Source organism: Rousettus aegyptiacus, unplaced genomic scaffold, assembly GCF_014176215.1.
Source record: "Rousettus aegyptiacus isolate mRouAeg1 unplaced genomic scaffold, mRouAeg1.p scaffold_m13_p_1, whole genome shotgun sequence".
NCBI lineage: Eukaryota > Metazoa > Chordata > Mammalia > Chiroptera > Pteropodidae > Rousettus > Rousettus aegyptiacus.
Window position 1 is genome coordinate 151,492,477 of NW_023416284.1, and position 15,439 is coordinate 151,507,915.

The window sequence follows — 15,439 nt, forward strand, 5'->3', positions numbered from 1 at the left end:
TATATCCATGGCCAGTGCTGGTCTGTGAACTATTTATGACTAGTTCATGAAGGATAAATGCAGAAATTAATAATAAATAGTTAGAAATTTTTACAGTATCAAAAGAGCGATTTTAAATCTGTTGAATTTTATATAAAAGCAATAGAAGCATTCATCTTTATTAAGCACTAACACAATTTCAAATTGGAGCCTTATTTGTGTAGACTTATTTGTGAGAGTTAAAAAGTTCTGTACAATTCTGGGCTCTCATTTTAATGATATTCTTAAAAAATTAATAAGCATAATACAGATGATCTAATGAGCTACCTCAAAGGAGATTATTTCTACCTAATTTCAATACCACTGTATCTGTCTGTATAGCTAACTAAAAAAAAAAACAGATTTATTATCACATAATTTCAATGCCTCCATTTGTATTTGATGTTTGCAACTGCAGTTACTAAGTAAAGGATGAATAACATAATGGCCACTTACTACCATGATGTGAAACAAGACATCTTTATAATTATCATGTGACACACCTGAAATTGGCATGCAGGGAGCAGCTTCCAACAGTTAAAAGGTAAGGATCACAAAATGACAAACATGTCCATAGAATTAATTACATCATTTTTATCACTTTTAATATTAAAATCAAAATACACAAACAAAATAATAAAACCCGACCTGAAGCTATTTTCTACCATATTAATCCCAACATTGAGTTTTTATTAATGTCTACAGTTTTATAAATATATGAGGTATATAAATAGCCTCAAAAGGTATATACATTTAAATTAACACAAGTTGAAAAAATACTGGCCTTAAAGACACTCCTACTAGTTTTGAGATCTAGAATGACCACTCAAAACTCTGTAGAGTCTAAACCTCTCAGGATGGCACTTATCTTAGTCCTTATATTCAAATAAGCACACATTAAAGCATCAGATGAAGGTAATGTCACCAGGCCTACTTTAACTCTTAACTGTCTATAATCTATACCAAAATGTTTTCTTCAGGTAGTATCCTATCTAAAGGAACTCAAAGTCATGTCTAAACCATTATCAAAAAGGACAACCAGCCCACTTCTATCTCTCCCAAATGCAAACCTATTGACATTTTTTTGTGAATACCCAGAAAATAGCATAAATAGTATGAGAATAGCAACTAAAGATATAAAAAGATGTCCAATCTTATTAAAAACAAGAGAAATGACCAAGTAAACAGACAAAATTTAAATAGTTTTTAGATTTTTAAAATAATCTATAATATTATCTATAATACTAAATATTATTGACAAATATTTGAAAAATAATAAATATATTATAGGAAATGTTCATATACTTTCGTGGACATATAAATTAATACCCACCTCTGGGTATATAATTCAAAGGTAATAAAATCACTATTTCAAAGAGATATCTGAACTCCCATGTCCACTGAAGTATTATTCACAATAGCCAAAGTATAGAAACAACCTAGGCGTTCATCAACAGATGAGTGGATAAAGAACATGTGAGATATATATAAAACAGAATATTATTAAGTCATAAAAAAGAAGAAAACTCTGCCATTTATGACAACATGGGTGAAACTGAAGGGTATTATGTTAAGTGAAATAAGCCAGACCAAAAAAAAGAGAAATATATGATACAACATATGTGGAATTCAAAAACAAAAGTCAATTAAAGAGAGTAAAATGGTGGTTGCTGGGGGGAAATAGGAAGAGACCAGTAGGGTACAAACTTTCAGTTATAAGATGAGAACCTAACATAGAATATGACAACTGTAGTTAACACTGTTTTGTATACTTAAAATCTGCTAAGAGAGTAGAACTTAAGTGTTCTCACCCTTAAAAAAATAAATAAATATATGAGGTGATGAGTGTGTTTAACTCTGGTGAGAATCCTTTCACAATGTATATTTATATCAAATCATCATGTTTATACTTTAATATATTACAATTTTATTTATCAATTATACCTCAATAAAGCTAAGGGGAAAAAAAAAAGAAATAATCCAACATTTAGAGGAGTGGAGATTTACAGACAAAAGAAAGTACCTTAAGCAGTATTTCTAATTAGAACCAATTACAAATAAACCCAAAAGGGACAAAGGGAAAAGAATTTTGGCCATTAAAATAATGATGATAATCTAAAAGTATAAAATGCTTGTGCTGCCAATCTAAATAATAAGACATAAAATTTAATGGGAAATTCACAAATAACCTCAGATTTCATATTGTCTAGGAATTAGTTTTCTAAACTCTTCTTTTTGCCTGTCTTAAGCTTAGCACCCACCACATCAAACTGAAGTTATCAGTTCATGTTTCTACCCCTTTACACTGCAGTGGTACTCATGGAGGGCAAAGACCATGTGTTCCAGACCTTATTCAGTGCTGCAGCCAGCATATAGTAAAGATTCAAAGAATGCACAGAGCAACTGTAAAGAAATACAACAAAATACTACTGGCAGTTTTCTCTAGATGGTAGAATTTCTTTGACCTTTATACTTTTATTCTTCTGGTAATTATTAATTTATTTTGATAATGGGAAGGACTTGTGCTTTGTAACTGTTAATGGAAGTACTGAGATGTTTTTCCTAGAATGGGTACAACTTTATTTGGCACAGTGAAACAAAGTGAATACCTTCCAACATATAAATCAAACTACCATAACTTTTCTAAACTTTCAGAAATATAAAACTGCATATTAAATGTACATTAAATGAATTAGATCTATAAACTTAAAGGGAGAAGCGTTTCTTCAAATTCAAAATAAAGTGTTTAGAATAGATTGGTTCTTTGTTTTGATTGATAGCTACACATTTGTTGCAATATCATAATTATCTTATTCCATTAGAAGAAAAGAAAATTATGAAGCTTTTTAAAGCTGTAGGATATTCTACTGGGGAAACACAGCAACTCATATACTTTGACAAAAGATCGGTATGGTCTTTTTTCCAGGAAGGTATTTCATCGAAAGAGCTGTAGAAAAAAGAAGCAGGTAAGTCAAATCATATCAGACAAATCACTGGATCAACCAATGGGGAAAACAAACGTCATACTCAGAACATCTTATTCTTTTAGATCGGTAAGATATTTTAATTTGTTTATGAAGCTATCACAGTGATCTTGTTTTTGCTAAACTTTTCCTTTTAAAGAAAGCAGCAAAGCAATTCATTCAAGTTTCCCAAAATTACAACATAAATAAAATGACAGAATTACCTATACAAGTTGATGATCTCCAATGATCTCCAATCTGAACTCAGATTTCTCTTAACCTTTACATATGTTTCTTTTTAAAAAAAGATCCAATATACATTTTGTACCTAGAACACTGATGCTAATTAACAAATGTCACGAATAAAATAATATTCTAATCTTTGTAGTGAATGAATTCAGTCTGAGAATGATCTGTTTTGTCTCTATTCAAGTCAATCCAGAATCACAAAGCAGTGAAGACTAACCATGAAATATGCTCACCAGGTAACATAATAAGGAAAACTGTCTCACATAGTAATTATGACTATGCTAATAAAATGGGAACTTCTTAATTTTTAAACATGTCTATGCTCTTAAAAGAAAAAATAAGGTTCGGTGATCTCCGACAATAAAGTCTTATCTAGGCCCCATCACATTAAAAGACTGAATGAGTGTGTAAAATCAGTTCTAAAAAAGAAGTATTTCTGTAATAGCAAAGATCCCAACACACCATATACTGGAACTTCTCTTTGGAAGAAAGTATGTTATACTTTTTAATATCAGTTTCAATTCTTGTACAAGAATACTGATGCCCAGGGATAAATTACTGTAAAAATTATTAACATATCTCACACTTAAAATATAGGAAGAGTAGCATCAAATGAAGAAGTAACCTATTGTATTTTCTTTCTGGAGCTTTTTTTTAATTGGAAGTTAAAATGCTTACAATACTAAGTCTTCTACAATATTTTAATATATCTGTAACTGCACTTAGAACTAATCTTATTTTTTAATGACAACTGTAAAGCCAGACCACTGACAAAGCAAATTTACACTATTACATAAAAAGCTAAATATATTTGCTACAATTCATGAACACAAATTTCAGCATTTTTCAAAATGCACATTATCACCCATTCAGTAGATTGAGACCAACCTTTCTAATAAGAGAATAGAACAAAAAATATCAAAGCATATTCACCCTCATATGACATAAGATGCACATATCTCACATTTTAACTTCTCTGAAATGTTAGCAAGTACACAGTACTTTTGCACAAAGTTCAGAATGGGGACCTTCAACTGCCCCAATTCTACTGTCGATAGAAATTAATGTACGATTAAGTTAAAAAGGAAAAAAATCCAGAGAATACAACAAAAAATCTCTTTTTCTTAACCTATACATCTAATCAGTCTCTGAAATTATTCGCTAGTAACTAAATTACATCTCTCCTCTCCATCCCTTACTGTCACAGATCATATCCTCTGGCTGGACTACTGCAAGGATCTTCTGCTGGAGTAACTCCACCAGAGCCAGCCTCAACCCTATATTAAAATAAATATATTTGTGCCATTCTCCTGCTTACATAGGTCTGTTGGGTTCCTTATTGCATATTAAATAAACTCAAACTCATTAAGTTTGGCAAAGTTCTTCACGAATTAGCAGATTCATTTTCTAATATTTTGCAACTCCTACCTCTCCCCATTCCAGCTCCCCTACACTCTCTAGCCACGCATACCCAATCGCTGGCTCCAAACAGATCAGGTTCTTCCATGACCCAAATTGTTGCCCTTCTCCACCTTCTTTAAGAGTGCCAGTACACAATTATCTTCCTCTAAATATTTTCCCTTGATTCCTCCAGATGGCATTAAATAACTACTACTTTGTGCTCTCCCATTACATCATTCAAAATTCCAGCATTTACTAAATTAAATTAACCCATATGTATGTGACTTTCTTCTCCCTCACCAAACTGGGAACAGCAATTTTTTTTTTTCTTTTTTTAGTCTTTAGCACAGAATTGCGCAATTAGGCAAGGTCTCAATAAATGCAGTCATTATTACCACTGGGTACCCAATAAATGTTCATGGTATAAAATTAAAATTTTGGAAGCCTTATAATTAGATCTAAAAAATATTCTTTAGAAGGAGTAAAACAGTTTTTGTTTTTTGTGTGGTGGGGAGGGTTGTTGTTGTCTGTTTATTTTTAAATCCAGGATATTTTAAACTACCCTTTGAGCTAGTTTACATCTAGGTATCTATTTAAAGATCAGTAAATATTTTCCAAAGCAGCTAAAAAAAATGCTTATAAATGGTTTGTAGAGCTTATGACCAAAATTCCTAATAAATATAGGAAAACTAACTCCAACAGGGTCAAAAGACAAAAAAAAAAGTAATAAAAAATTAAATAGAACATTCAAACACATTTTTAAATATTCATATTAATAATAACCAGGAAAAAGAAAAAAGAAAATCTTGTACTACACTGGAGAATGTCTAGCTAAGATGGAAGAATCTTAATATAGTAATACTTATTTTCTTCATCCAGTCCTCCGCTCCATTTCAGTACTGTTTATCTCTAGAGTAAGTGATTCTAATAATCTTAATTTTTTCTCTTATTATAAAATTAATAACATAGCTTAATGAAAAAGAATGTGAAGTCTGAAATTAGACTACCTTGGTTCAAGCTCAGTGCCACCACTTACTTGCAATGAGACCTTGAGTAATTCACTTAGATAATTTGTACCTCAGTTTCTTCACATGTAAAAGGAGAGAAAAAGGAGAGTACCTATCGTATTAGGGTTGTTGTGACAATCAGATGAATATGTAAAGATATTTTTTAAAAGGTGCCAGGCATAAAAAGAGACACATAGATCAATGAAACAGAAAAATTGGACCAAAAATAAACCCATAAATAATGGTCAATTAATTTACTACAAAGGAGCCAAGAATATACAAAGAAGAAAGGAGAGTCTCTTCAACAAAAGCTGTTGGGAAAATTGGACAGCCATATGAAAAATAATGAAACTGGAGCCCTATCTTACACCACACACAAAAATCAACTCAAAACACATAAGATCTGAAACCATAAAATTCATGGAAGAAAACATAGCGGGTAATCTCCTTGACACTGATCTTGGCAATGATTTTTTTTAATTTGACACCAAAAGCAAAGGCAACAAAAGCAAAAATGAAAGAGCAGAGCTACATCAAAATAAAAAGCTTCTGCACAGCAAAGGAAACCCTCAAATGGAAAGTCAATCTATAAAATGGAAAATATATTTGCAAACCATATCGGGTAAGAGGTTAATATCTGAAATACGTAAAGAACTCATACTCAGTAACAAAAAAAACAATCTGAATTAAAAACGGACAGAGGTTTTGAACAGATATTTTTCCAAAGACAAACAAATGGCCATTAGGTACATGAAAAGGTGCTCAAAATCACTCATCATCAGAGAAATGCAAATTAAAACCACAATGAGATATCACCTGCCACCTGTCAGAATGGCTATCATCAAAAAGACAAGAAAAAACAAGTACTGGCAAACATGTAGAGAAAAGGAAATCCTTGCAAACTGTTGGTGGGAATACAACCTAGTACGGCCACTGTGGAAAATAGTATGGAGGTTCCTCAAGTACCAGATGATCCAGCAATTCCATTTCTGGGTACATATCTAAAAGAAACAAAATCACTATCTCAAAAACATATAGCACCCCCACACTTCTGCTGCATTATTTACAACAGCCAAGACACAGAAACAACATTAAGTGTCCATTAATGAATGAAAGGATAAAGAAAATGTGGTGTTTTTATACAATGGAATATTATTCGGCCATAAAAAGGAGGAAATACTGCCATTTGTGATGGACCTTGAGGGCATTATGCTAAGTGAAATATGCCAGACAGAGAAAGACAAAGACTATACTTAAATGTGGAATCTAAAAAAACCAACTCATGGAAACAGAACAGCTTGCTGATTGCCAGGGAGAGGGTGTGGTGGAAATGGGTAAAGATGGTCAAAAAGTACAAATTTCCAGTTATAAGATATAGACAATTAAATTCTGAGATGTAATTTATAGGATGGTGACTATAGTTAATAATATTGTATAGAAAACATTATTGACTATAGTTAACAATACTCTCTCAGCATACTTGAAAGCTGCTAAGAGAATAAATCCTAAAAGTTCTCACCATAAGAAAAAAAAATTGTAGCTACGTTTGGTGGTGCATGTTAAATCAATTGATTGTGGTAATCATTTTGCAATATATACATACATCAAACCATTAAATTGTACACAATATACAAACTAATACAATGTTATATGTCAGTTACATCTTAATCGAACTGTAATTGGCCTTCATGCAGTTACGGATTTACATCAGATTTTAAGTAATCAAAAACTAGTGTTCTTTGCTTTCTAAATACAAAAAAAAATTGGACATTCATTCATTATCGTAAATTTAAAACACTACCATGAAAGGTATGACTATATTCTTCAGATGTGATTCTGAATTTTAAATTCTAGTATAACAATGAAGAGTTTTAAACAGGTTGGTTCAGACTGAGGTTAAAACTCTCTCAATTAAGAACAATAATCAGATGGATAAATAAGTAGTTCACCTTTTACAGTAAAAGTATGAATTCAAACCAATAAATATCCATCAAATATTATATAAAACAAGGAACTCAAAAGGGTTAGGGGTAGCAATCAACAGAAATAAGACTATCTCCTTCTATGAAAAAAATTACATGCCTGTTATTTCAGTGTGCGACAGGCCAAGAGTCCTATCTTCTGATTACATAAAATACTGTATTCAAAAAGTATTTTTATAGCTATTTGGAATGAGAACCACATAATTAGCCTCTCATAAACCTTTGTTTCCATTTATAAACTGGAAAAATAAGGTATGGTAAAAACTAATAAGAGGTTTTCAATAAAACTACTACAAGCACAAGGGAGTACACCAAATGTATTCTGGAGGGATTTACCTTTGACTTTGAATATAACTATTTCATGATACCAACTAATAAGAGAAAATTTCTACATGGTAGCAAATTATGCCAAAACTAAGAAGGATAATCAGTAAGCAGGAGAAAATTAAAACCTTAATTAACATAAATTTTCCAAAATAAAAAAGCTGTTAGACCTAATACATGCTTTATGTATGCAGCTACTGACCTCCAAAAGCAGAGTAGGCTAATATTTCTCAATTAGCCATTTATTTTCTGATACTTAGGAACCAAAATTCCATATACATTTAAATGCCAGAACTAAAACAAAATTTTAAAACACTCCAAAATAAGTTTTGAGGACTTATAGGTATCGCCACAAAATTAAAGAACTTCATGTCTAGTTGAACTTTTCTGTACACTATTCCTAAAATGAGATAGAATATTCAATATTAATGAAAAGGCTTCAAAAGCTCGAGCGATGTCATGGCAAGGCAATATATATTTCTACTGGTTAATAAACATAATCTGTCTCTATAAGAGCAATGTAACCACTTCATAGAAAATATTTAACTTTACGTGAAATGCAGCCCCAATCCTTCATCCCACTCTCTTCCAGAAGGATAAGTAAAAAACTATGGTTCATTTCAGAACTCTGAACTTCAGTACTAAAAAGTAGCATAAATAAAGCAATCAAGTTTATTCACTAGACATCTATGTAAAAAGGGCATAAAACAAAGTTCCTAATCTTAAATTCACTCTCTTTAATTTGAAACCTTATCAATTGGAATTAATTTAACACTATCTAATGAATTCTTAAAACAATTTATTGCAGAAGCAGCAAAAATAGACACAGAGGTACTGCTATGTCCCGTTTTTCAAAAGTCTGCTTTTTGCCACTTCACTTTTATGAAAGACCTACATTAGTACGACAGTCCCCAACCCAGATGTTTGACTACGATCTGACTTTACAATGGTGCAAACACAATATACATAATAAATTACACGAGCTATTCTACTTGATTATAAAATAGGCTTTGTGTTAGATGATTTTGCCCAACTGGAGGCTAATCTAAGTGTTCTGAGCATGTCTAGGCCAGGCTAAGCTATGATGTTCAGGTTAGATGTATTAAATGCATTTTCAACTTAAGATATTTTCAATTTATGATGGGTTTATTAGGACATAACTCTAAGAAGAGGAATATCTGGTTTCAAAAGCAGGAAGAAATCCAAAGAGGATTTTCACTTTTATGAAAAAAGGTAAAAAAAATATATTTCAGTGTTTGCCTTTGCAGCAAGCCCTCATAAAGGCAGTATACACCCTGAGCAGTGAGAGTGGCATTGCTTTTACTTTAGGCTAATATTATTTTAGGTTTTATGTGTTATTTGGCATGATTTGGTATGTTATTTTCTGAGCCTGAGAACACCCAAAAAAATTTTCCCATAAAAATTAATGGTAATTACTTCTTTACTTTATGCTATTTTTGGCTTATAAAGGTCTCAAAGGAACACTCTACTTTCAGATATTGGGGAAAACTTGTTCTATTTTGAGGTAGATTCTCAAGCCAAAACATGAAATAAAACTAAACACTAAAGTCTGGTTCCCTGACCGAGAAAATCTACTATTCTGATGGAAAGGAACACTTAACACCAGTTCAGACGCCCTAGGCAGAGTCCTCTTGTCAAGGCTCAGACACTGTTCAAAGTAAGTCATCCCAGGAGGAACTTACCGTAGTTTTAAGCTGAATGTTCTGGGCAAACCCAGATAGTTGGTTACCCTAGCTTGAAAAGTGATAACAAGAAAGGATTTCAAACATTTATTGAGCACTTATTTATCAATCTCTACACAATAAAATGAGCTCACTGGATTAGAGAATCTTTAGTCTCAGCCAGTTTTAAATTTTTAAGTCTCTCACTGAAACTGGCCAGTGGCATTGATCCATTCTCTTCTGACATCTTACGTGGCCTCTTGGAAGCACGAAACTTTGGTGATCTTCCTTTACAGTCTCTTCTCTTCTGGTACACTACAACGTCCTGGTTTTACTCTTATCTCACTGGCTGCTCCTTCTCAGTCTCTTTGGATGATTCTTCTTCCTCTACCAGACCAGAACATTAAATGTCCCAGAGCTTGATCCTCTGCTGTCTTATCTACAATCTCTGCTGTCTTTTCTATATTTTCTCCATGTGATCACCTTTAAACATCATATATACACAAGTAACTCTCAAAATTCCTCTGCCTCTCTGCCTCTCCTATCTCCCTACTGAACTGAATACCAACTTCCTACTCAACATCTTACCTGAATCTCTAAAAAGCATCTCAAATTTCACATAACTAAAACAGAACTCTTCATTCCACTTATCTTCCTCAACTCTTGATTCCACCCTTCCCCAACTCAGGAAATGACACCACCATCCATTATTGTTACTGAAGCCAAAATTAAGAGATCACCTTTCCTTCATTTGCCACCTCCAAATTATCAGTAAATCCTGCCAGCTTTATATTTCTCAAGTATATTCCAAATTCAATCTTACCACTAACCCAAGCCATCATTGCTCACCTAATTATTGCAGTGACCTATTAACTGGCTTCTCTATTGCTATGCTTTCTCCCTCCCCTCCACAATTTCTTCCTCCACAGAAAAGACAGAAGAGACTTGTAAACACCAAGGAAAAGAAATGTCTACTTTGTTTCCCCAGTACATAGAAAAACATCTGTCTCATAGGAGGCACTCAATATGCTGAGTGGAAGAACAGTTATCTCTCCTACTTTTTCACGGACAGCTTCCCCCCATGAAAAATAGAATCCAAATTTCTTACAATGCCTTCCATCAGGACTCCCTCACCTGCTGGCTATGCTCCAGACTCTCTGACTTTTGCTATTCCTCAAACTCCCCAAACTCACTTTCACCAAAGAGTTGTTTCTGTATCCACCCAAACACTCCTCCCCTCATCTGGCTCCTCATCATTCAGGTCTCAGTAGTGTTACCTCCTCAGAGAGGCCTTCCCTGATAAGCCTACTCAAAGTAGCCTTCTCTACCCATCCTCTGCCATCTTGCCCAGTTTCCTTTTCTTCATAGGACTTGACACCAGCTGAATTATCTTTAGTTTACTTATAGACTGTTTAAGCTTCCTTACAATAGGACCTTTTCTTTCTTATTCAATAATGTATCCCTAGACCCCAGTACAATGCCTACCATTCACAAACATTAACCAAGTACTTATGTGCCAAGCACCGTGCTAGGTAACAATTGATTTTTTTTAATTAAAGAAAAACAGAAAGTGGAAGTAAAGTATTAGTACAATGAGCAATTTTAAGTCCTTTTTATGTTGATCATTCCCATTGTTAAAATAAATAACCTTATAAAATAATTCCCACTTCTTAGAATATCATTTTGCCAGCATAAAATGTGAATATCCTTAAAGTAGTAATAGTAGTACTCATTGTAGCTTTAAAAATTCCCTAAATGATCATATTCTTCATTTTTCAATGCACAATTTGAGGGAACCAATTAAGCTATCAGTCAATAAACTATCTAGGAGATTTTGTAACTTCATCTTTTTCTCAGGTACACATATAACACATTTTATCCAGTCAGAAAAATAATGACTCTGTAAAGCCTTTCTGTTCTCAACATACAGAAATATTCACAACATGACAAAAAGAGGTTGTCAACTCACCATTTATTGCCTGGCCTCAAATTAATTTACCAGCTTCATTCAAACAAGAAGCAATTGAATTTCAATTACTAATCAGGTTCTTTTCACAAGTCATCACTGAAGTTGAAATTCGTCCCTCACCCACAAATGCCTATTATAAAAGAACATGTCTAATTCGGTTTAGGCAAAAGAGTTGTTTCATTGTTACCATAGTACTTTTAGGTCCATCTAATTCAGAACCACAGCAGAAAACCTTAGTGTTTGATATAATCATACCAGTTACCACCACCATCATTATGACATCACTAAACACCTTATGGCAATGTATCAACCAGAAAGAGGTAGATTTAAAGCTTGAGGCGCTGAACAAATGACTTTTCTTCCAATCATGTAAGTGTTTTCCATAACATTTTACTTTTAGCACATTTTAAAACTGTCACATCCTATCTCTAAATGTTTTAAGGGTTCATTATATTAATATTTTTAAATGATAATTTATAAAAAGAAACAAATTGAATGTAATTGGGTATACGCACTCAAAATATCATTATATCATATTAGACTTTTAAAGCCTAAAGGAAATACATCCATCCTTCATCTAACTTTGAAACTATTACACGTTTTGAATAATAGGGTATTCTCAAATACACTCAATCAAATGCATAAAAGACATACCACATGTCCTATTTAAAATGAGCTTTCTAAACATACTTGCCAATAGAAAATATGGGGGGGGCAGTATTTGATTATATGGAAGTATAAGAAAATATCCATCTTATTTTCATTTAAAATGCAGTTACTCTATAAACATGAAAATTGTTGGTAAAGCCATTACAAAAATTCTAAAGCAAAGTTTAAAAGTTCAGTATGTTCCAAACAACACGTTATTATTCACATTTGCTTTTACTGCCATTATCTTAAAAAGAAAGTTTCGTCCAATTTTTCAGAACACTAGTTCTATATTTGGGTTTTCCTTTTAGTCTAGTTACATTATTTACATAAATAAACCAATTTTAGGACACCTAGAATTAACCCACATATTGAAATAAACTCATTTAAATCCCAGAAATTATTTACTTATCCCTGTGGACCAAAATGACTGCTGATAAATTCAATTGAGTGAATAATTCAGGTTACCTTTGTTCTCAGAAAAGCTCTAAAATCACTTATTAGTTATAGATATATTGGACAATATTTTAAAAATATAAATTTTCTTTAAATTCTCATAAAGGAAAAAAAAAAATCCCTACATGAATCAACTCAGAGGTCAATATCCTGACCCTTACCATCTGCTCATTTGCTATAAAAAAAAAAAAAAAAAACCACACGCACTTAAAATTTTTCATTTAATGTAAAAGTTTTTTAAACTAAATAATTTTAAATATTTGTTTGCTCAAGATTAGAAATATAACAATTACATTTCTATTAATGTAAACAATCAATTATCAGCAATGACCTGAAAATCTTTTTATTGGAAAGGCATGTCCTAACTTACTAACAGTTTATTGTCAAAGCTGAGATAAAATATGTGCTTTGTAAAGATATACAGTCCAAATTCCTTAAACTTGGGTAGTATTTATAAAGTATCTTCTTCCACTATATTCTTTGCCATAGCAAAGGTTTAGAGACTGCAATATATCTTCAAGGTCTTCCCTTCAGTTACTTAACTTCTAAGCTTTGTTTTCTCTCACAGAAAACAATGGGAAAACTGATACAATGCGTTCATGATATTATACCTCCAAATTTTAAGAGGTTAGGTTACAAAGACATTACAGATGACTTTTGACGTGTACAGATAATGGAAAGCACTCCCTCTAGCCCCTTAGGGATAAAGAGATGTCTTCTCACTCACTGAAGTTACTCTGCAGGATTTGTAAATGCTCAGTAAGCATCAGGAACCTCTCAACTGCTGTCTCCTCTTCTTAGGACAAATACTGTATATTTTAGAAAAAATAATTCCCTACTTATATTCTTACTAAACTCCTGCCTACATTAAATTCTATTATTTTTAAAAGTGTTGCATGACCAAATTTAACAGAACATTGTGAAATCTAACCCTGGATTTTAAAAACGTGTATATCTAGAGCTAATGTACTAAACCATAATGTATTGTATTCTTGAAATTTGCTAAGAGGGTGGATCTTAAGTGTTTCACCACACACCAAAAAGAAAAGTTAACTATGTGAAGGGATGAATATGTTAGTTTGTGGAGATCATTTCACAATGTATACACATGAAAACATCAAGTTACACACCTTGAATATATATATACAATTTCTATTTGTCAAAGAATTGAATTGATATTTTATTTAGTAGTATGTTTGTTTCTGATATTTTTTAAATAGCAGAAAATACTACCAGCAAAAAAATCACTTCTAAATGCCGCTTCTGCTTTGTTTTGTAAATAGCTATGTAAATGTTTACAAAAATGTCAGTTACAAAAGTAAAGCTCTAATGTTTTGTGGAACAAGGTTATTTAATAGGACCCTACGACTATGTAAAATTGTATGTATATACGGCGTTTTTTTCTGAATAAAAAATCCATATAACTTTCAGCTTCTCAAAGAGGTTCAAAATTCAACTAAGATTAAAGTACCTGGAGGAACTGTCAACGTTAGATAACTTGTCACAGACAACCCAAGCCTTATTTTTTACGCCAAATTAGGGTTATATTTATCCTAGTTTGGAGGCTCCTACACAACTTCTGAGCGATGCAGGCATGAAATGGCTGTCCGACACGAACAGCTTCCTTTGCACACCCAAGGCGGCAAATCCTAAATTTTCCTTGACGGGGAAAAGGAGAGGCAAACGGATTAACACCCTCATTGCTCAAATATCGGTTGGCTCTTCCACAACGTGTCATTCTCTTACTCCGAAGAGAGCTGCGAGGAGGCGACCAGGTTTCAGGAAGGGGCTGAAGTCCCCTCGGGAGTCACTTGCAGCGACGGCATCAGCAGCAGCCTCCTTCCGCCCCCAAACGCGCCCTAAAGTAGCGGCTGCAGGCAAAGGCACAGCAGACGCCCGCGCCCCGAAGCGCGCACACCCCGAGCCGCCGCCGCAGCAGCAGCGCGGTCGCAGCGACCTTCCCGCCCGGGTGCCCGTGAGCCCCGTTATCCACGTTCGCCGCACAACCTCTGCGGGAATGGGAGGAGGATAGGTAACAAAGCCTAACCCGAGGAGGCCCAGGAGAGCTTTAAATTGGGGCGCGGGGGCGCGAAGTGGGGCGGACAGGGCCGGGAACGAGGCCCACCAGATGTCAGCAGGGCCGGGCTATCTGCAGCCGGGAGGAAACGCGGCGGGCAGAGGCTGTCGCGCCGCGGCGTCGGGGAGGCGGCCTGGGTGAGCCAGGCCTGAGGAGCAGCGGAACGGCGGCGGGGTCTTGAAGCGCCGCGATCGGCCGCGACCCCCATCTCAGCTGGGGGACTGTCCAGTTACTTACCCGCTAGGAAGCTGCGGGCTCCGCCTGGGCAGTCCCGGCCGCCGGCCTCCGGGGCCAGGAAGCGCCCCCACATAGCGGACAGAAGGGCCGGGTGGGCCGGGGGCGCCCGACTTCCCACGTCCGTCCTCCTCCCGCCTTCGCCTCCTGCTTCTTCGCCGGCGGAAACTTGTGCGGAGCCTGGGCCGCGGCGGCACCCGCGGGAGGGCGGGTTGGTTAACGGCGGCTCAGCGACGCGCGGAGAGCGCAGGGGCCAGATCTGCCGCGACGCCGGCGGCGGCGGCTGCCATGGCCAAGCCGGCTAGGCTGAGGCCCAGACCGGGAAGGCGGAGGCTCCGCGGTGACGGCGGCTCGGTTCCCGGCTGAGCCCGGGATCCACGGCTCTGGGCGAAGTTGCAGCTGCGGTTTCTCTGCCCCTCCGCCCGCCGA

At 35.1% G+C, this 15,439-nt stretch overlaps 1 protein-coding gene across 2 annotated transcripts in view; it reads right to left on the bottom strand.

Moving 5' to 3' along the window:
- CEP85L (centrosomal protein 85 like) overlaps positions 1 to 15,439 on the bottom strand; it is a 114,986-nt gene extending 99,547 nt beyond the window's left edge. The window contains exon 1 of one of the 2 annotated variants that reach the window (XM_016153602.2): positions 15,014 to 15,439. In XM_016153602.2, the coding sequence (XP_016009088.2) occupies positions 15,014 to 15,086 (73 nt within the window). In that variant the 5' untranslated portion in view covers positions 15,087 to 15,439. The remainder of the gene's footprint in view (positions 1 to 15,013) is intronic. The other variant, XM_016153592.2, reaches the window with a different exon arrangement.